General features: G+C 38.7%; 1 protein-coding gene across 50 annotated transcripts in view; it reads left to right on the forward strand.

Annotated features, from left to right (window-relative positions):
* Positions 1-23,463, forward strand: part of Ank2 (ankyrin 2) — a 520,770-nt gene that overhangs the window by 374,034 nt on the left and 123,273 nt on the right. For 47 of the 50 annotated variants that reach the window (XM_041659227.1, XM_041659266.1, XM_041659221.1 and 44 more), the window contains 4 exons: positions 15,372-15,470; positions 18,932-19,117; positions 19,542-19,565; positions 23,181-23,279. In XM_041659227.1, the coding sequence (XP_041515161.1) occupies positions 15,372-15,470; positions 18,932-19,117; positions 19,542-19,565; positions 23,181-23,279 (408 nt within the window). The remainder of the gene's footprint in view (positions 1-15,371; positions 15,471-18,931; positions 19,118-19,541; positions 19,566-23,180; positions 23,280-23,463) is intronic. The other 3 variants (XM_041659184.1, XM_041659203.1, XM_041659309.1) reach the window with 1 other exon arrangement.

The raw sequence follows: 23,463 nt of genomic DNA on the forward strand, positions 1-23,463 counted from the left end.
AAGGAAGGGTGATGGTATCAGCTGCCAATGTCACGTGCCAGTGCCATGCACTAAGCTGAGATGCACAGCGGCTGATGTGACATTTTAAGATTTTTCTCACGCAGTCAGAGAATGCTGCAGGCACTTAGTAAAGCCAGGTCCAGACAGAGAAAACCTCTAAAAAGATAGAGTATGTTTTACAATGTGCTTAGATACTGAAGAAAGAAAAGAAAATGGGTGTAGAAAGAGTAAAGTAATATTAAAAAATTTTGTCATGCAAAGATGGAAAGTACACAGGGCATCTGGATCCTATATAGTGCTTTGTTGCCTTTGAATTTTTTCAGTGCGAATGTAGAAAATCAATAGTTGCTGAGAGACCTTGGATTATGAAACTGCTCAATTAATCCAACCTATATATTTAAGAATGTCTTAACTTTAAAATGGAAGTTGAAAAATATGCTGCATTGAGGGGAGAGGTTATGCCCTTGTTTCCACAGAAAACAAAAAGTTATGGTTCTCTTTAAAATTATGAAGATCAGATTTGATTGGGGGACACCACCTAAAATATTTGGCTGCAGACCTGAAAAAATAAATTAAGAAAGATTACAAGACAGGTGACATAGATGATGATACCTTACTATGGGAATAGCTCTGAGACTGGATCAATCTTTTTGGCAACAGAATCATCATGACTTATTATTATATGGGATCTTTTCATATGGCATGGCTAGAGGTTTGGTTATACAGTCCAAGCAAAGTTGACAGATGCCTTTTACATGCTCAAACATAAAACAAATATTATCTTTAGCTGACTTGTATGTACCATGCAATCCATATATCTGTAAAAATATATATTCTTATATATGCTAATATGTATATTTATATGTTATCTTTAAAAGTTTATGTGTTTTCATAAAAAAAAAAAGGGACCAGACAAGTAGCCTAAGTTATCCAAACACAACAACACCGTCAAAGGGGGCAGGTTGTTCTTTTCAGAGACTAGCAAAAGAAAGGGAGCACCGAGGGGAGATGAGATAAACAGTGGCAAGGCAAATTCCAGGGGTGTGGCACCAGAGATGGAGGCTCCCTGTAAGTGCCTGTGGTCAAGCAGTTGAGAACCGTGGTTTCACCTGCTTGTATTTGGGAGGTTAAGCCTGTTTCCTAAGCTCTAAGTGGCTCAGTATCTTACCTCTGATCCATGGGTAGTAATATTTGCTACACAGAGTTTCTGCAAACATGAGATAGATGCAGATTCCTGACTCACAGAAAATACAGAATAAATATCATCTGCAGATGTAATTATTAGGCAGATCGTGTTATCTATCTCCATTACCGAAAAGAGATAATCATCGGCTTTGAGCTGTGGATAACGCCATCTGTAATTTTTTATTAATCTTTCTTTTGGAGTTGAAAGATTGTCAAGCTCTGTTGAAGTTTATTTTTTCTTTCAGTAATCAGGAGTGTGGAACTTTCTTTGGGGTAAGAACTTTGAAACGTGGGGCACAAAGCTTCGGAAAAGTAGAAACAGACAGAGAGATCTGAGCACAGTGTTTGCACCAGGTGCCCAGCACCATTGAAGTACAACATACTGTCTCTGTTTTATTAACTTTTTTTCTGTTAGTTTACTTTTGTTCTTGGTCTGTCTGGTTAAGTGTGTGTGTGTGTGTGTGTGTGTGTTTTAGTATATATGTTTTGTTTTGTTTCCCCTAAGAGTCCATGTGCATGGTTTATGCCCCTGGGGCAGGGAAGCATTATTTATTGACAGATCAAATTCCAATTATAGACTTTGTAAAAGTACTTACATTGAAACAGAGGCGTCACTTAGGAGAACTGGTGTTCATGGAATTCATATAATCTATGATCAAAATCCTGCCCAACAACAAGGGTAGGGGCTTGTGAACAACTGGCCCCATGCAAGCATCATCATTTGAAAGCATAATAATAAATATCATCTCATCGGCTTTGACAACTATTGTCTTAGATGGTATGTTACAGAAATTATATCTAAATAGATGTGTGTGTATGTGTGTGTGTGTGTGGTTTGTATTTGGAAACAGCTATATTTTGGCATTGGTACATCCAGGCAGTGTTATGGGCAATCAATAGTTTATTCTGGTTTTCACCTCAGGAGCATTGTTGATGCATGTGTGTGTGTTTCTTTTGGTGCTTCTCAAAGGAAGAACTCAAAAACTCTCTTCAGAAAAAGAGGGGGCTGAGCCAAGCAGCAGCAGCCTGATTCCAGGAGACAGGGACCCATCTTTTATGTCCATGTTATCCTTTCCATTCCTTTGTCTCAGGAATGGGGCGTGCTTTTCTTGGAAGCCTATTTTACCTTGAATTCAGTCTGTTATAATTAGATGTATGAGATGCAAGAATATGTGTAGGAGTTTAAGAACCTTAAAGTTAAAAACTTCTCTAGGAGGAAGAGTGACTACACTGTCTGTTCCCTGGCAGGAAGTTCTGAAGCTGGTTTGTCACAGCTAGGGTTGCCTTCTAGTTTTCCAGGGCCCTCATCAGGTCCTTCGGGCCCTGTCTATTGTCTAAGTTGACCACTAATAATTATTTTTCTGTATGTCCTGTTTTAAGTGTCCATTAGGAGTCTCCCCTTGGATCTCTTTGGTTAGTAGTAAGGCAATCAAAATAGATGATTGTTCGTCTTAAAATTATGACTTTCAATGAAAAGATATGATGTTAGTTAGGTGTAAATATGTCCTTTCATGGATGAACGTAAGAGGTGAACATATTTCCTTAGGCTTTGGGGCCCAAGCTGTGGTGTTTACTTTAGGACTGAAAATCTCTATATCAGATTTGTTTTTAAAGTAAATAAGGCACTTTATTTACAGGATGTCGTAAGTACCGCCTTTTTGGAATGGGGCAGCCTGTCTCTGGATGGCTGCAAGCACCCTCTACAGTTATCATAATGAGCTGATCTGAGCTCATTGCTTGAAAGGGGATTTATCTGCCTCACCAGCTAGGGATCTTCTCTTCACATGTGAACTAGGGTATTCTGGGGCACTTAGTATACCTAAGTGTGTAGCTTCTGTGTGTTCCCCATCCTTCACATGGAATCAACACGTTCTCTTTTCTTAGAAGTGTGTCAGCTTACCCGTCAATCACAATTCTTGTCTTTTTGTGATTGACAAGTTCCAGTTCTTCAGCTATTGTGTTTTCATCATGGCCAGTTTATCGGTTTGACACATTAAAAAGTAAATTTGTTGAAGTATACCTTTATGCCCTTATTTTAACTAAATGTGTGTATGTGTGTAGTGTGTACATGTGTATTTATTATGTGTATGTATAAAGTACGTTAAGGAGGCTTAATTCCCTTATTAATATACTTCAAGTTGTAAATTATAAATAAATAACCCAAAGGATACAAAATATAAGTACATGATTGGGTATGTGTGTTCTTTATACAAGTTTTTGGACTTTTTAAAAATTATTTTAGGTTTTCCTTTAATTTGTGTGTATGGTTTGCCTGCATGTATGTTTGCATACTGTATAAGTGCAGTGCCCATGAAGGCCCAGAGAGGCATCAGATTGCCTGGAACTGTTATTGCAAATGGTTGTGTGTTGCGGGAGTTGCTTTTTGGTTCTTGGCTGCTTGGCCCCAAAATAATCACACGGAATCTATATTATTTAAACCACTGCTTGGCTCATTAGCTCTAGCTTCTTATTGGCTAACACTTATGTCTTAATTTAACCCATTTCTAATAATCTGTGTATCGCCACATGGCTGTGGCTTACTGGGTAAAGTTCCCAGTATCTGTCTCTGACAGGAGCTACGTGGCTTCTCCCTGACTCCACCCCTTCCTTTCTGGCATTCAGTTTAATTTTCCCCGCCTATCTAAGTTCTTCCCTGTCAACAGGCCAAGGCAGTTTCTTTATTCGCCAATAGTGTTGACAGCATACAGAGGGGAATACCACGTCAGCAGTGGGCTGTCATGTGGGCGCTAGGAATCTGTCCTGGGTCTTCTAAATGAGCAGGCTGTGCTGTGAATCACTGAGCCATCTCTCCAGCCCCAGGGTTTTTGGATTATTTTTATTGAACATATCCATCACTCGAAGGGTCTGTCTGTGACGAGTTGTAAAGTAAAACAGTTGAACACTGTGAAGTGGTGTATCCACTGGAGTTGGTGTCCCTCTCGGTCTCTGTGCTTCTGATGGCGCAATCTAACTGAATGGGTCACATAGCACAGTCCCAATACCTACCCTGGGAAAGGCTTTGTACTAAGGTTCCTCGCCTTAAACTGCAGTGTTTCTCAAACATTGCTGAACCAATTTATAATAATAACCTCAGGTATTCTAACATATGGAAAACCACATAAAATGGGACCTTGGTAATATTCAAAAATGATTTCTTGTCTGTTTGATTTTTGGCTCAGTACAGAGATGAATCTTGGGCCTCACACATGTTAGACACATGTGCCTCTACCCCTGCACCACAGTCCTAGCCTTCCCAATTTTTTAATAACAGACGTAGGATAAAAATATATCTATGGTTCTGCCACTTTTTATGTGACTCTCAGAAAATAAATACACAGCAAATATTATGCAAATGAAATGAGAATTTTTATTTTGGAAAACTCAAAGATATTTTTGAATCACCAGTGTGCTTGTATGTCTGCATGTGTGAGACCACGTATTGTAAATTTTGGTTTGCAAGTGCTCTCTCAAGTTGATCGTAATCGTTAAGTGGCAAAATGATTGACATTGTTGGAGGAAGCAATAATTTTATTTGACTGAAGATTCAGATTTTCTGGATATATCTCAGGGGGAAGAAAAGCTACATTGTTACCAGCTATATTTCCTGACAAAGCCCTAGCTACTATCTGCAGTTTACAACTCCATAAGAAATGAGTCTGTGAGCTGTTCTCCATGAATACTGCAGTGCCTTTATGCTGGGTGTGCCTTTAGAGGCTTGGACCAGCATTTTATTTTCTGAAATGAAAGGAAACACATTTAACAGTTACTCATTAAAAGGAATTGTGTATCTCTTTCTCTCTCTCTCTCTCTCTCTCTCTCTCTCTCTCTCTCTCTGTAGTGGATGAAGTAAGAAAAAGGGACATAGCTTCTTTTGACAATTTAATCTTTGAAGTTAAATTTTTGATGCCCATTTCATCAACTCCAAAATAAAATAATGATAACTGATTAAATTAGCACAGTGACTTAATTCAAGAAGAGAATTTCAGGCTAATGCGCTTTTGCTCTGTTAGGGAAAATTAAAGTACCCTACCGTGGTTGCTATTGACTTAAATTTCTCATTGCATATGTAGAGCAGTCAATATTTTGCTTTTTGAATGTAACATATTCTCTTTCATAGGTTACTATGGATGATTGTTTATCCATATGTTTTAAAGCTCTTGCTACAATGCTAGGCAGAGCACACTGCACACTTAAAAAAAAAGAAGATAAAAGAAAAGGAAATCAAAATGAAACAAAAACCCAAAACCAAAACAACAACAACAACAAACCCCCTGGATCTTATAATCTATACTGTTTATCTGGATATCCAGAAAACATGCCAGAGGATAAATGGCCACCCAGTTTCAATACTCATATATTTAGTGACTTCATTAAAATATTTTACTTCTCACACACAGACATTTTCATTGCTCCTCTCACCATTTCTCAGATTCAACATCTGCAAGATATAATTCTAGTTTATATCTTTAAAAGTATTTGTTTTGTACACATTAGAAAGGAATTTATCCATGTACTTATAAAGATGAATGTGAGATCATAAGAGGGATTTACTCCAAGATGAATATAACATTTCTTTAAAGAAGTGTACTCAGACTGCGTATGTGTATGTGCGTGCATGCGTGTGTGTGCGCCTATGTGCGTGTGTGTGTTTGTGTGCATGGGGAGGTGGGGCTGTGAGGGCATGGGCATGTGCTTTCTTGGAGGTCAGAGAAGGATGTAAGGTGCAGGTGTCAGTCTTCTCCTGAGAGTGTGTGGGTCCCAAGGACAAAACTCATGCTTGATAGCCATCTGTCTTCCATCCTTATCTATTAAAGCATCTCTGCCCAAGCTTAACATATCACTAACAACTTAAATAAAAATTAGTATTATATATGTCAAAAAGCAATGGAAACAAACCTGTTACTGAATTTTGTGTTCTCCACTTCCAGACAAAAATGTATTTCCCACTTTGTGCTGGGTTGAAACTTGGTGAGCCTTCCTTTCTCCCACCATTAGCATTTCTATTGTTGTAGCCCCTGTCCACTTGTGTGTGGTAGCAGTCATGTTGGTGAGAATTCGTGAGTGTGGCTCTGACATTCCTAGGAGACACAATCTCTCAGCCAACTCTGGCTTTTACAATCTTTCCACCCTCCTCTTCCCAGCCTTAGGCGGAGGAATTGTGTCGCAGATCGTGTGACTGCGCTCCACAACTCTGCATTTTGATTGACCGTGATTTCCTGTAATGGTCTCCAACTGTTGCAAAGAGAAGTTTCCTTGCTGAGGCGTAATGATTATCCTTCACTGTGGATATATTTAGATAATATTTAGAAGGTAGTTAGGCATTATGCTGGTTTAGTAAAGTGGTGATTTGTAGATTCTCCTCCAAGATCCATGACTTTGCTAGGTATATATATTATAGGTATTTTTAGATAGTGAATAGTGTGATTCTGTATGACTTTTCCAGGCACCCTTACTATTGTTTTACCCTTCTCCTTTCTTTTTCCATATTTATCTCCTTCCTCCCCCTAATTAGAGCCTCTTGGTTTTTTTTTTTTCATTTTCCCATTCAGAACACTTGTACATTGCTATTGTCCTCTTTATTACTCCCCTCCTGCAATGGCCCCTTCCCTGATTCCCGAAGTTACTCAGGTTGTGGACAGGCAACCAAAAAAAACCATGAGAAGAAGAATAGTCTTTCCCAGGAAACAGCACACCAATTGGTTATCCATTACCAAATCATCAGCTCCGAATATATATATATATATATATATATATATATATATATATATATATGCAAGTAACATTAGGGATTGAACAAGTTGTCATTATGAATTTAGGAAAAAATATATATCACAACAATTAGTGAAAAGGTTATGAATTTGAATAGGAACAAGGAGGAGGAATATATGGGATAGTTTGGAGGGTTGAAAGAGAAGGGAAAATGATGTAATTATATTTTAATCTCAAAAACTAAAAGAAATAATAATAATCAGTTTCATTGCTCGCACCAGGTAATTTATTACCCTTCATGTACTCTTCCAATTTCTTGGATAAAATGTTTTATCTTTACTTTTTTAAAAAATAAAGAAGCTAACTTATTTTCATTTTGTGTGTATTGGGTATTTTGCTGTATGTATGTATGTCTATACACTATGTGTATGTTTGATACCCTCAGAATCCAGAAGATAGTATTGGGGCCCCTAGAACTGGAAGTTACAGATGGCTGTGAGCCACTGTGTGGGTGCTGCGAATGGAACCTAGGTCCTCTTGAATAGTAATAAGTGCTCTTAATTTGCTGAGTCATGTCTCCAACCAAGGGTGCTTTATTTTAAACTAATGGTGATGTTGAAAACTGCATTTTTATCTAGATGCCGTATTAATTAAGATGTTTCCAATTGCAAATAAGAAAATAGATCACCTTGTCCTTGAATAAAGAAAAGAAAACTTTCTTGACTTTCTTGGTATAAATTTTAAATGTGTCAGTGAGCCACCAGTGAATGATTCCTCCACAGCCAAAGGTTCAGAGTCTTCCTCTGTCACTCCCGTGTTTCCTGCAACATCTGATTTATTCTAGATAATTTCACTGTATTTCTATGTTGGTGGCTACACTCTTGTTGTCTATAGTTTATAAAAGGAGACAATTGCTGTCCCTCTGTCCCAATTTTATAAAATAATCTTAAATTTGGTTCAGGGGAGTGGCTCAAATGTGTCGTGTAAACTTGAAGCCACCTTATCCTAGAGAATGCCCTGGGTTGATCAGCATCAGTGATCTGAGTGTCTTTTGAACCTGGAAGATAAGCAGAGCAGTTGAACTTTACTATCAAATAATTTGCAATCCTATTTTTTCCTTCTTCTTCCCTAAGAACACCCCAGAATACCCAAAGTCTGCTTTATTTACATGACTAAAATTAGTCCAGATTGGTTTCCTGCATCCTTCACAGCTGAGTGTTTGTGGTGTATTTAGGGATAGGATTTGAATCACCCTGACCTTCAAGCTTGCTGATAACTTTAGGATTATTTCCTACATCATCTCATATTCTGCTTCAATAGAAGAGGAGGATGTGAGGCACTGAGAATGACCATGGTAGTAACTTCCAACCCGTCCTGGTGTGTGTTAACTGAAAGACTGTCAAGGTGCTGAAGAATCTCTTAGCACAGAGCTAAGATACTTTTTGCTGTGTGCACAAAGTAATGCCAAACCCTCAATCTTGATGTCACCTTCTTACAAAAGACAGACGACTTCTTCAGATGGGAGATTTGACTTTCACTGACTCCAGACTATTTGTATCCATTCCTATTTTTTATTATTAGAGATGGTTATAAGATTTGTTCACTGAGTCTTCCTGTGAGCACAGAAAGTAAATCCAAAGAACACACTGGAATTTAGGGCATTATGAATATAGAAAGCTATAGTTTTTTTAAATACTGCTTCAGACTGTGTGTGGTTTAACATCGACAAATACACACTAGCTATCTGTCCCATATATTCTTTCTTATCAATGCAAAGGTCTAATCTTTTGACTTCAAAGTACTCTATAGATGGTAACCGAATACAATGGCTGTTGGGTCATAATTCTTTCACTCATAGCTTACCCAGATCCCAGGGTTCTACTGGAAGCATCCCTCATGTGCCTTTTTGGAATCCAGCACAGTTAAATACCATTGTCCTCTTAGTTAGGGGGTTGGTGGACACTGAAGGACACTTACACCTCATTCATCCTCAAGAAGATCGGTGTGTTTAGATTTTTATTTTTAGCATTCAAAGAGTTATATTTCTAAAATATTTTAGGGTAGCTGTTTAAGATAATTTCTTTCCTCAAGAGAAAGGAAGGAGTATGAAGTAAGAATGGCAAGAGGTATAAGTAGCAAGAGAGACCCATGTCTGAGCTCGTGGGACGTCCCTCGCTGGGCATTGGGCTTATTAAGCATTGCCACTAAATAGTTTAGTGACCAAACTTCACCACTTGAAATGACACACATGTATTATCATCACAGTTTCTGGGCAGGGGCTTATCTTGGGTGGCTGTGCTCCAGAGTCCCTCGTGAGGCCACCGTGAGGCCCTCCAGAGCTGCAGTCCCTGAAGGCATTTCTGGGCTGGAGCGTATACTCTCCACACACTTTTCAAATGGCTAGCAAGCTAACCCTGGTGGGAAATCTCAGTTCCTTTTCCTGTGGGTCACATGTGGCTGCTTAAATGATATCATGAGAAAGATTCATTCTCCCTAAAAAAAGGTGACCTAGAAGAGGGCACAATCCTAAAAAGCAATAACTTTTAAGTATTAGACTTAGAAGCCGCCCAGCACCAAACCCTCTTTAATTGATGCCTTAAGACCAAACTCTTAAGACATTCTACATTTAAAAAGAAAGGACCAGACTTATGTGTTTGAGACTAATTTTGACATAAATTGAAAACACCACAGATGTAAAAGAAATTTGCTCTGTTAATTTTGTCCATCACCTATTTAAGGCACATGAATTGAATACCTGTTGCAGGATAAGCATTGTATGTGGGAATATGTACATGTGGAGGCCAGAGCCGGATACTGTGTGCCTTCATCTGTTGATCTCCACATCATCATCATCGTCATCATTATATTTGAGACAGGGCCTCTCACTGAACCCAGAGCTCCTCAACTAGCTAGACTGAATGGCTGTTGGGATCCAGAGCTCTCTCCTCTCTCTCTCTCTCTCTCTCTCTCTCTCTCTCTCTCTCTCTCTCTGTGTGTGTGTGTGTGTGTCTCCACCTCTAGGGTTGGGGTTGCAGAGGCACACAGGTGAACCCCACTTTGATAGCAATGTTGGGGATGAACTCAGGTCCTCATACTCACACAGAAAACATTTTATCCATCAAGCAACCCACCCGTCTCTCTGCAAGGCACTTCTATAAGCATAAAATATAGATCCTATTTGATATCTGGAGTCTCCAAAGTTTAGCATGATTTCTGGATCTGGAAAAGAGTTATAGCTAATTGAAAACTATTAACATTGATAAATATATGGATTGAAACCACTTATACTCCTTCTAGTCATGGAGTGTAATATAAATATCTGAATACAAGCTTGCCTTTGAACGGACCAAAATTATCTCATTATTTTTCCTTTTCAACTCTCATCAAGAGTATTACAAAACCCTTCCTTTCGTTGTCAGTAACTGTATAGTCAGAGTGTTTTCCGGTTCTTTCTCTCTATTCTTGGCATTGTAATCTCCTTAAATGCAGATATGCTCCTGCCAAATCCCTGTTTAAAAAACCCAAGTGACTCTCAATCCATTTAAAACAAAGAGCCCAGTTCTTAATGAGGCAGATAGGGCTAAGTCCTGCCAAATCCAATCCCCTCACCATCTGGCACTGATTGATGTGCAAGACCCATTTGTCTTCTCTTTTCTCATCTTCATCTAAAAAGCGTTTTCTCCTTCTGCACTTCTGTCTTTCCCCTACTCTTTACACTGAGTCATGCTGGCAGAATTTCCTCACACATTTGAGTTCTGTGTCCCTTATCTGTGTTCTCCTTATATAACATGTAATAAAAAGCAGTAGTGAGACATGTCCCTCAATTTGTCGATGGTAGTTTAAGCTTGGTTCTCTCAGCTTTGGACTGGGTATTCTCATGGAAAGAAGTTTGAAAAGCAGAGGAAGTCTTGAGTGATGGTGTAAAGAAGTTCTAGGGAATAGGTATCATTATCAGGTGTTCGTACGTTGATTCAGACCCATGGCAGTAGGCAAAGCCTTCTTGGGCCAGGATGAGGGAGTAGGTAAAGCCTTCCTCTGGTCTCTGTGTAGATAGTGATTGTACATCATAACCCCCACTGAGGTTCTGCATTCCTTGGTGTTGTTCCATCAGAGCAACCATGAACCAGCTGACTGCAGCACTCTCTAACTGTCTCTGTGTCTGTCTGTCCTTCACTCCCTCTTTTCCCCAGTTCAGTTTCCAGGACCAACCTGTCTGTCTGGATGTGGCAATGAAGTTTTGTGTTTGTTTCTGAGTCACTCTCTGAGTACAATGCCAGCAGTAAATAGTTACCAAACATTATTTTCTTTTGGTTAAATAAATATAAATGAATGATAAATAATTGATATTTTCTTATAGACAGAGGTACTGCTTATCATATTTAATAAGCAGGGGCACACAGTTGTATCCCACATTTATGTCACTGCTGAGGATCTGAACTCAGGTCCTCTTGCTCACTCAGTAAAGCTCTTTACCTGTCAAGCCACCCGCCCATCCATCTGCAGGGCATTTCTATAAGCATAAAATAAAGATTCTAGATGAGAGTCCTATTCGATGCTGAGTTCTCCAAAGTTCAGAATGATTTCTGGGTTTGAAAAAGCATTATAACTAATCTGAGAACCACGAACAATGATTAGTAAATAATATGGATTGAAACCATTTGTACTCTAGGGGTATGAATGCACTATTCCAGAACTCCTGTATACGACTCTCCTTACTTGTACCTAGGATAAGCCAGAAACGTTTTATACCAGCAATGAGAAATTGTAAATGCTTTCATAACTATTTCAACTTAAGCCCTTTTAGAAAACCATAGGGGCATGATATATTTAATAGCACTTTTATGTGTATGTGAGGAGACCAGTAATACTGTGTTGAGTGAAGATGAACAGTTTCCTATACAGTTTACAATGGTGTAGGTATACGGCCTTGCTCTGTCCTAATTGCTCAGAGGAGTAGTCCTTATTCCCAAGTGAGATGTTTCTTGATAAATATTGTAAGGAAAGTAAAGGATATTTCCAGTATTTGGGATTTGTAATAAATCCGTATTTCCTTATTCAACATGTTTTACAATAAGATGCCCCTCATTCCTTAACCATGATGGCATTGTGGCACTAGTTCTACACATTATATTCATGGCAGCATAGAGCCATGGCTCTAATTCTCCATCTTATAACTACAGAAGCATCATGGCGCCAGTTCTCCATATTATAACCATGGTGACATCATGGCTCCAGTTCTCCATATCATAACTATAGTGACATCATGGCTCCAGTTCTCCATATCATAACTATAGTGACATCATGGCTCCAGTTCTCCATATCATAACTATGGTGACATCATGGCTCCAGTTCTCCATATCATAACTATAGTGACATCATGGCTCCAGTTCTCCATATCATAACTATGGTGACATCATGGCTCCAGTTCTCCATATCATAACTATAGTGACATCATGGCTCCAGTTCTCCATATCATAACTATAGTGACATCATGGCTCCAGTTCTCCATATCATAACTATAGTGACATCATGGCTCCACCTCTTCATCTCTTAACCGTGGTGACATCATGACTCCAGTTCTCCATTTTTAATATATATATATGTATATATATATAATTTATTTATTTATTATGTATACAATATTCTGTCTGTGTGTATGCCTGCAGGCCAGAAGAGGGCACCAGACCCCATTACAGATGGTTGTGAGCCACCATGTGGTTGCTGGGAATTGAACTCAGGACCTTTGGAAGAGCAGGCAGTGCTCTTAACCTCTGAGCCATCTCTCCAGCCCCTTTAATGTATATTTTTGCAGATGCTACAAAATCTGACTAAAGGCCAGTGTCTGTTCTGGTCTCCTATAACCCCAAGACAAGACATTTGGTTCTTCTTTTTGTTGTAACAAATTAACAGACACAATTAACAAAATCAGTGGCTTACGACAACAGAAAACTATTCTCCCTTAGTTTTGCAAATTAATAATCCAGAGTTAAGATTGCAGTGTTTACAAGGCTGTTTTCTTCTAGAAGCTTTCAGTGATAATCCATTTTTTGGCTGGTTCCATCTTCGGAAGTTGTATTCCTTGGATCATGGTCCCTCCCTCCATCATTATATCTAGCAGATAGAGCTGCCCCCTCCACTCTCAGCTTTTGCTTCTGCCTTACAAGTCTTGTAAAGGTTCTCATAGTTATCTTTAGCCCTCTGGATCACCATCTCTGGTCTTCAAGATCTTTAACTTAATCACATCTACAAAGTTCTTTTTGTAGAATTTTCAGCTTCTAATGATTAGAATATGTAAGGCCATCCCTGTGCCGGCCAAAGGATGTCAGAGCGGACAACTGTAGTTGGACTTTTCTCTTTGTGCTGTCAGCCCACAAAAAGCGAAACAGAGACTTATTTTAATTAAGAAACTTGGGCTTGTTTCTAACTAGCACTTGCAACTTAAATTAGCCTGTAATTTTTAATCTATGTTCTCCTATGCACTTGTTATCTCTTCTTCATCATGCCCATCCTAGTGACTCCGGATCTGGCTGGAGACTCTGCCTTTCTTCCTCCCAGAGTTCTCTCTGTCCGGAAGTCCACGTATATTTCTTCCTGCCTAGATAATGGCCATTCAGCCTTTTATTAAATCAATCACAGTGACATACCTTCACACAGTGTAAAGGAATATTCCGCCACAGATGACAGAGAGGAGTGAGCGAGGACTGGGACTGTGCTTGGGAACACTAGGAAGCGTCTGGTGTCAGGTCATCTCCACCATAGTCTGGACACCAAAGAGAGATGGGCTCCTGGTTCACCTGAACCTGTTTATTTTCAGCCAGGTGTGTAGTACCGTCTAGCCAAATGTGTTAGAGATGGTAGTCTGAAACCTAGGAGTGCTGTGTAAGTTACATACATTTGAGATAATGGTGGTCTGTGAACTGATAAATACAGAAGACATTATACAGATACTGTTTTATGTAGGTCCTATATACAATGAGAATTTATATGTCACAGAATGATATCCTATGGAAATAATATCTATCAATCTTAGGTAGTTTGAACAATTCAAATGGTTCAGCAAAAAAGTCTCTCTGCAGCTCAAGACCCAGGGGTGAATCTCTTACTGGCAACGGTCTAAGCATGGTGGCTCTGTCCCTGAGGAATTCATGACCTCTTTCTGTGTCTTTTTCTCTTGCTCTACCTAGAGAATTCCATCAGAGGAAAACTGTTAGCGATGGCTGTGCTCTGTTAAAGTTCTTTTTCTCTTACTGCATCCCTACCTCTTGTCTCGAAAGATCCTCATTCCACACCCACTAGTTGTTTTGAACAGTCTTCCTTGGCTTTCCCTTCCTTCGAATCTCTAATTCCATCCTTCCGCCACCTCTTCAGTGTTCTTAAAATACACCGCGTTTCACCTGCTTGATAAGCCTTGGGAAATATACTCTCCAGCTAGCAGTACTTATTCACAAATTATAACACTAGAGATGATTTCTATTTTAAATTAAAGATTATTTTCACCTTGTATATTTTATTTAATAAACAAAAGTTAAATTTCTTTACTTATTGTCCTTTCGTATTTATATTTTGCTAGTTATCGCTCACTTTGAATAATGTTTCCATTTTTACAATGCATGCAAAAAAATTTCATGTCAACAAAATAGCTTAAAACCTATTTTTGGTACTTTCTGCGGGTGGTTGATAATCACATGTTCATCTCACTTTTACTAATTCTCATTAATATAGAGGAAGTATGAACATCAATGTTTAATAATCTGACAAAAGATTGAGAATTTTTTAAAATTATGTTTTTCCCCCTTAACAAAGTTGGTATATCTTTAAGTATACAGAAATAAAAAGGAAATGTGACAATTAAACATAATTTAAAACTCCTGGTGTAATATTTCTGTTGATTTTTTATATAAGTACATAATAATGAATATTATTATGGTATGTACTTCATGAAAGCATGTGTTTGTCCTGTTTATCAATGTTTCCTAGGGATGGCTCAGCTCCTGGTAGCTGCACTTCAGTAAATAATCAAGCAAATGAATGACAAAATTTCAGAGTAGTTTCAAAAATAATGTAATGCCTCTGTGATCAAAAGTATAGATTTTTCTCATTTTCATTCAGGTTCATAATCCCTTCAGCATGATCTGTTATGAATAATAAATGAAACACCAAAAAATGCGAAGCAAGTATGTATATTCAAGACAATAGTAGTCTGTGTAAATGGTTTGTGGATTGATAAATACAGAAGATATTTTTATAGATACCGTTATATGTATGTATAATAAGGATCTGTTAGAGAAATATATTCCATAGAGTTCATGTTTTGTGTATCTTAAGCAGTTCATATCGTCTGCTTCATTTATCATAAATACAGACGATATTACGTGGGCATTATTTCGTAGAGTGGGTGAATTCCTTCAAGGTGTAGCTTTGGTTTTGCTAAAACGTCACAAATGGTTGAGATTTCTGCCTTTGCTGTCTGTCCTCAGAATGGCTTCACTCCTTTGTACATGGCTGCCCAGGAGAATCACATTGATGTTGTAAAATATTTGCTGGAGAACGGAGCTAACCAGAGCACTGCTACGGAGGTAAGTCTTGCTCTCTTGCTCTTTTGTTTTAAGGTCTATGTTCATTCTATCAGTTGCAAAGGATCTTCACTGTTTTGCCTACGACAAGCTGGGAAAGTTCCCATTACTCTCACAGTCGACCGTCATGGCCGTGAGGGACATGGGCTTGTGCCATCACCATTAGTTCATACTTTCATTTTAGGTTCCTGATCATGCATTCTTATTTCCATCATCATTAAGCTTGGGTTTTTGTTTTTGTTTTTTTCTCTCGGTGAAACCCAAGTCAGGGTTGAATTTGCAGTTCTCGTCGGATTATAGGAGTGCACACCATTGAATCACACTTCTTGCTTTTGGGGTTTTCAGCATTTTAAAATTCAATTATCCTTGTTGCTTTTTGTCAATATTTTATCGTAAGATCCAAAGCACTCCCTGAAGGAACAATTTCTGGCCATCAGGAATAATTTATAGCTATCTGTGTTTGTATAATTTCCTCGGGATTCTACCACAGCAATATTATTTATGACAAAATAGAAATCATGACATACATGTGACTGTGATCCTGGAAACTATGTCAAGAATGTTTGAAATTAGCTTGGCTTCTAAGGGTTCGGCACATCTGGAGAGATCAGTTCATCACCCGTCTTTCCTATGCACACCTTCTTCTGATGCAGAAATGCCTTTCTGCTTCCCATTTCTTGGTCCACAGAAAAAACACGACAGGCACCCAGAAGCCATTTTGATATCTCTTAATGTTTAATATAGCTCCTAGCTTTTTTCTGACATGTAAATCTTTAGGTAAAGTGAACACAAACTTCTTCCACGCTGTGCTGGATGGAAAAGTCAACTGAAATGCATTAAATCTGCTTCTAATTCTTTTTTTGGGGGAGTATTAACTTTTAATGGAACCACTCACCATCACTTTCTGGAAGCTTGTTCTCACTAACAAGGAAGTCCCTCTCAATACTAAGTAAGTTACCAATCAAGTAAGTTACGTCATCTAACTAGAAAACACAACTTCCCCTATGCTGTGCATCAGTGTTCTGTATTCAGCAACACAGACATAATTTATGTACTTGCAGTATAGATATGTAGTTTTTTTTAATAACCTGGGGCCTTTATGTCCCTCGAGACACTAAATTTGTCTGCACGTAGAGTGTGACTCTCTCAAGACAATGCTCAGCTAACCAAGGAACTGTATCTCAGAGAGACATTCTGGCATAAGGGAACCCATCTGTTCTCGTTTTCCTTGAAGGCTGAATCGTTAATCAGATGAAACCTTCTCACCAGGATTCTTTCACCCACCCAGGAGACTTAGTGTGTCCAACATGGGTTTTCGCTGAACTCAGTTCCTGACTTTCTCAGCAGATTTACTATTGCTTTGATCTACTTGATCATCACAGTGTTGCAGTGTGATTCCCAAAACAGCCCTTAGTAATCACTGCCTCAGCAAAGGCCATACTGTAGACTGGCCTGCAGAACTCTCTTTTCTAACCAAATCGAACAGTTTTCAAAGGCAACAAAGCAGGGAAGGGGTTGGAGCCTAGCCTAGACACGAGTGTGACTTACATTTTATTTAAGAAATATCTTTGAATAACTGAAGCCACTTTCTTATATTGTTTGGAAATTTATAAACTTAATGTCTGAGCCTATAACCTATCCTAATAGTTACCCAGGTTCACATGGGTTAAGCCTGTGTACACTGCCTTTTAACCGCACCGTTTTGTAAGAGAGAATACTGTTTCAGGGACGAGGAACTGATGTGCCAATGCTTTGGCATGAAACATTGTCGTTGGTTCCATTGGACTTGTGTGATATGCACAAGCAGCGGTTCTGTGCTCGTGAGCAGCAATAATGTGTAAAAGTCGATTGCCCAACAAACACTACAACCACCTAAAAAAAAAAAATCAGATAATGATGCAATCCTTTCACATGGCAGTCAAACACGTGCACATGAAGACATGCTTGGTTTGAAAATTTCTCATTGATAGGATTAGTAAATAAATGATGGAACCAAAACTGCTGAGCTTAGCTGGTTTTTCCACAGAGTTCATTGAGGGATTTTAACAAATTATTACACCTTTTTAGCCTTCTTCCCTGAAATAGAGATCAGAATGAATTCTGCATGGTTGGGATCCAGCTTTTAGTCCTCCAGAGGGAGTTAGCTCTGTGTCTGGCCAGCACAATTTTTATTGATCTCTTCTCCCTTCCTTCCTCCTGAATTCTGCCAAAAGTTAGGCTACAATCTTTTTCCTGGTCCATTCTGTAGACCGTGTCTCTAAGGAAAAACAACACAGAACGAAAGCAAAGGCCACGTGCCTTTAATGCAGACTGCTGCAGAGTGGGAGGGTTTGAAACCCAGATATGCACACGAGGATGGGTGTGCCCTTCGTTCCCACAGTCTCCTGTTCAGACACACCCACACACGGCAGCTGCTTGCCGGCCTCTACCGTAAGACACTGCACTCCTCCTCCGTGAAGTAGTGTGCCATGTTCAAAATTCAAACTTCCTCCAAAGAACAGTCAACATGTGACTACAGTTCATGTTGCATGCATGGTTTGTGCTGCTTGCATGGTTCGTGCTGAATACATGGTTCATGCTTCATACACGATTCATGCTTTATACATGGTTCATGTTGCATACATGGTTCAGCTGCATACATGGTATAATACATTTGAGTAGATATTTTCCCTCAAAAGGCCACAGTTATCACATAAACAATTAATATGGAAAACAAATTGAATAGTTAAATTTGCCTAGCATCCTCATTCTTGTTATATGAACAGTACTTATATAACATTTGCTTGCGGACTTCAGGGAATTAAGGAGGATTACACTTGCCATCTTTTCAGGACTTAAATACTTGCTTATGAAGATATAGAGATGACTTTCCAAATTTTTTAGGATGGTTTTCTATCTTATTCTGGAGATCATTCTAACTTTGCATTGTCTGTGCTGTTTTTTATGGATCACTCTCTCTCTCTCTCTCTCTCTCTCTCTCTCCCTCTCTCTCGACAATTGAGAGATTGGGTTTAAAATGTTATATGGCATAAAAAACTCATACTGAAATGATCTTAGCGATCTAAAGTGTAAGTAATTGCAAAATTAATTCCTACTCTAATTTACCAAAAAGCTTTAGGTCCCATTAAATCTCCAGCATCCTCACATAAATACTATCAATTACTCTATCCACAGCAGTTATCACCTTCCCAGAGACAATGCAGAGACAGTCGTCTATCTTGCACTGTTGATTGGACACTAATTTTGATTTTCCTTTTACAAACGCACATTCAGCCCACTCCTGTAAAATGGCCACATACCATAATCAGCAGCCTTTGTTATGATGCAGAATAGAAATCACGAAAGCAATCTGATAAAGCCTTTGCACTGTAGGGGAAAGGCAGAGTCCACTCTGTTTCTGCTCCTCACAGTGAGTTTTCCGTCCTGGTTGTCAGTCCCACTCATTCATGAAAATTATATTCTAGGACGGCTTCACTCCTCTAGCTGTGGCACTCCAGCAGGGACACAACCAGGCAGTGGCCATCCTCCTGGAGAATGACACCAAAGGGAAGGTGAGGCTGCCGGCTCTGCACATTGCGGCTCGGAAAGATGACACCAAGTCCGCTGCCCTCTTGCTTCAGAATGATCACAACGCTGATGTCCAATCCAAGGTAAGAGCTGGTGCATCTGTGGAGAGGTCCCCTCTGACTGCCAGCATCCTCCTGGGTGATGATCAAGGCACAGTCTCTGCTGATAATGCAGCATTCTGGTCAGAAAAACATGTAAATCGTTTCCATGGGTAGTTCAGATGGAAGGGGACTGTCTGTTGGGAGATAGTAATATTAATAAATATTAGGGCTCAACGATTTTCTTTAGAAAGCCAGTTTCCATCTTTGAGACATTTAGTTAGACATTCTGTTTACACCATTAATTATAGAGAGAGTCTGAAGGAATGACTACGGTGTAATGGAGTAGGCTTTTCTCACTCTGTCTTGTTGGGAATACGGTACTCAGTTGTAGCCAGCACATCTACTGTTTCTTTCATTTTGCATTGTGTAACATCTTCCCTCTTTTTTCCACCAAACACTGCTTCAGATGATGGTGAATAGGACAACCGAGGTACAGTATTGCCATTATACCAACATTTACCTTGTTTTTGTTTATTTTTAGTTTTTGCCCAGATAGAATAAATGCTCACTAATTCACACTAATGATTAAAGTTCTATTAGTGGGAAAAATATTCAGAGAAAAATTCTTGTAATCAAGAGAGATTGGTAACTCAAATATATTTAATGCAACATATATTTGATGCAATAGATATTATTAGACCAACCATTTGAATAGTTTGTGAGTCCAGCATGAAATAAAAGACTATTGTTGCTTATAATTTAATGAGTGAGCCTTATTCTGAAACTTTTGCAAAGAGATATGAATTTTTCCTCTTAATGAGAATGTAAAGATTAGAATTTAGGGAATTAAAATTTGGGCGGATTCTGTTATTCAATAGCAGTGGCCTTTCCTGCATTTTTCCTTTAGTGCATTATTTATGATCGATAATGGCTCTGTGAGTCACGAGCAAAGCAACTGCTTTTTTCCTGTAACTCTTAAAATACTTGCCATTAAATAATCTTCTTCTTATAAAATAGGTCATTATAAATAAGTTTGGGAGCCCCTAGTGGGTGTGTGTTTTCTCTCTTTTGTCACAATATAAACATTATTGAATGTATACTATAAAAATAATCTACACTCAAAAGCAAGGGACTGTTTATAAAGGTTGACTTTCGTTCTGGTGGGTCAGGTCTCTAGAATAATTCTGGAGAAGTTGTAGGTCTTTGGGCATTCACAGAAAATATCATATTTCTCAAATCTTTATTAACACATTCATCTACTGAGATGCAATTTACTTGAATTATTCGCGCTGCTTTTTTGTTTCTTCCTTTTTTTGTGCATGGCATTGGGGGCTGAGGGAACTTCAACTCAAATGCTTGGTAAAATTGTTTAGGAATGGAATCATACAAATTGATCTTATTTACTAATTTTAATACTTTATTTCCTTATGTATTCCTTGGGAATTATTTTTATGCATTATGGTGGGTGTAACCAGCAGAGAGTTGTGCAGTGTAACAGCCTGAGGCATCATGATCATGAAGGCCAGTGAAAAAGCATAAATTAATTAATTATTATAAGTGATAAAATAATTTTAGTATACTCGAATGATTAGGAAATGTTTTTCCAGCATTCAATAAAATTATTAGAAATTAAATTATAACTTGAATAATTGTGTGTAACAAAACTTTTCCTGGGGAGGCACAGCACACATGACTACTCACCCCAGATAAGGAGCCCACATCCAACCAAAGTACAGATACTGCCGAAGTCTAGCTTGGTGAACCAATGAGTTTTATTGAGGCTACTTACAAGAATATGGGCTAGGGGATACTTAAAGGAGCAGAAATGACCCAGAGACAGCTGCATCACCAGAGCCCACCCCAACATGGGCGACAGCTCACGAAACCAGAGAAACTGGAGCACACTGCACAGCCTGCAGGCAGAGCAGTAGACTGGAGTGTTTGCTCTGTGACTCTGGTCTGCACCCCTTCCAGTCAGCTCAGCTGGTTTCACATCTCCCAGGCTGCTCTTCTGCCTTTGAAGCTTGCCTCACAGGATGCTCAGCTTTTATTGCTTACTCCACCTGGGAGGGGCCTTGTGGATCTAGTCACGTTCAGGGACTTCGTGGAACTCATTTGAATTTTGTACCTACCTGCTTTTAAGGAGTTCCCCTGCAGGTTGAAATGTTTTAATCTCTGAGATAACTGTTGCAACAGTAATAGACACATATTCAGAATATGTCTGGGTGACAGGAACTTTTAAGACGAAAATAGAAAACGGATTTGACATTTTATAAAATAATTATGGGTTGTATACTGATTTTCCCCTTCGTTTTGGTATGAATGCAGCAGCCCCATGCATAGTAAAATAATCTTGATCACATTTGTGGAGATAGAATTCACAGTTACTATTCTTATTTTCATATCTCACTTCTTACAGTTAAAAATTATTGGCAACTAGCTGGACGATAGTGCTGCATGCCGTTAATGCCAGCCCTTGGGAGGCAGAGACAGGTGGATCTTTGTGATTTCGAGGTTAGCCTGGTCTAGAGAATCAGTTCCAGGACATGCTCCAAAGCTACAGAGAAACCCTGTCTTGAAAAACAAAGCTAAACAAAACAAAAATTATTTGCAACTAACATTGCTAAATGCATCGGCAACCTTCAGTTACCTAAGCCATTTCAATGCTTATCTTGGCATTTTGAAAACAGTAAAACCAAATTCTATACACAAAGTCTATAAAAAAAAACTGACTGTGGCTTGTAAAATATTTCTTCAAGCAATTGGTTACATGTTAAAATCCATTTCCAAGTCCAAGAGAAAAGGAAATAGCCTGCAAACTGTGGTGTGTGTTAACTAACAAATGCTGTTTGTTTCCCCATATTTTTATTAAGTTATGAAAACTACAGAGTAAGGAAAATTACCAGCTGTTTAAGCACTTCAATAAAAAAAGAGATAATATGCATTTATTGTGAAGAACAGCAAAAAGATCTAACCACATCTTCATCAGAAATAGAAAGGATTTCTTTATTTGGCTCTCAGGCTTTGTTTTTGAAGCATGTGGGAAATAAAATATTTATCAGATGCCCACATTATTTCATCAATGTGGTTATTTTTAAAGTATTTTATTTTAGTGATAAAATTATATCTAATTCATATTTGAAATTAGATACCCTGTCTCGAAAAACCAAAAAAAAAAAAAAAAAAAAAAAAAAAAAAAAAAAAAAAAGAAATTAGATACAATTGAACCATCTTTTATTTCATAATCATATTGATACCAAACATATTTTAAATTGAAGATAGATTCTTCTCTTATTCAATATATCCTGACTGCAATTTTCCCTTTCCATCCCTCCCAATATTATCCCAACTCCCCTCTTCCCCATACCTATTTCCCTTCAGAAAAGAGGCCTCCAAGAGACAACAACCAAAAATGAAAAAACAGCATATAATAAGACAAGGCAAAACCCCTCATATCAAGACAGGATGGGGCAACCCAATAGGAGGAAGGGTTGTTTAATATTGGTTTTTAAATTCTTTTTCACTATAAATCACCATCTAAGGAGTTGTGACGGGGATAGGAAGTCAGCATTGATTCTGCAGAATGAAGTAGACATTTTTCCTGAGAAATTGTCATACTCCTGCAGATAAAACACCAACTAATGCTCTTTTACAAATAAGATCAAGGGGTAGGAAAGATGGCTCAGTGGCTAAGTGCACGCTCTGTGCAAACATAAGGACCCCCAGTTCCAGTTTCCAGAAGCTATATTAAAAAGCCTTGTGTGGCCACGTATAAAGCCCGTTACCTTTCTGCTAAGAGGATGGAAACAACGGATTGCTCATGCTTAGTGGTTGCCAGCTGAATCCAGGTTTATTGAGAGACTCAAGACGCATAGTTTTGGATAGACAACTAGTTTCATAAATTAAAATCAATTTGCCAGCAAGTGTAGGGTATTTGGTTTTCCCTTACAGCACGAAGCTATAGAGCTGTATTAAAGCATTTGTTACGTGAGTTGCATCGCTCATGCACTTGGCAGGTGGTTTCACTGTAAGCTTTCTGGTTAGTTAGTGATCGCTTTCCACAGTGTGAGGTGCATTCCTACCCACGATTTCTCTCTTTCCCTAGAGCGGCTTCACCCCCTTGCACATAGCTGCACACTATGGGAACGTCAATGTGGCAACTCTTCTTCTAAACCGGGGAGCCTCGGTGGACTTCACGGCCAGGGTACGTGGTAAAGCACGCGTATTTTAAGACAGCATATATGAACACTAATGGCTTCTCATGGGTCTCGTATTTAACCCCCTTCCGCCATCCTAAAGATTCTGAAGTTTTCACTGTCTTCATCACAGGATAAAATTATAACCCAATGAATAAGACAAGACCCTGGAAGCTGGAGAGATGGCTCAAG

The sequence above is a fragment of the Microtus oregoni genome, unplaced genomic scaffold, assembly GCF_018167655.1.
Source record: "Microtus oregoni isolate MIOR12 unplaced genomic scaffold, Mior012 000000F_ref0000247, whole genome shotgun sequence".
NCBI classification, from domain to species: Eukaryota; Metazoa; Chordata; class Mammalia; order Rodentia; family Cricetidae; genus Microtus; species Microtus oregoni.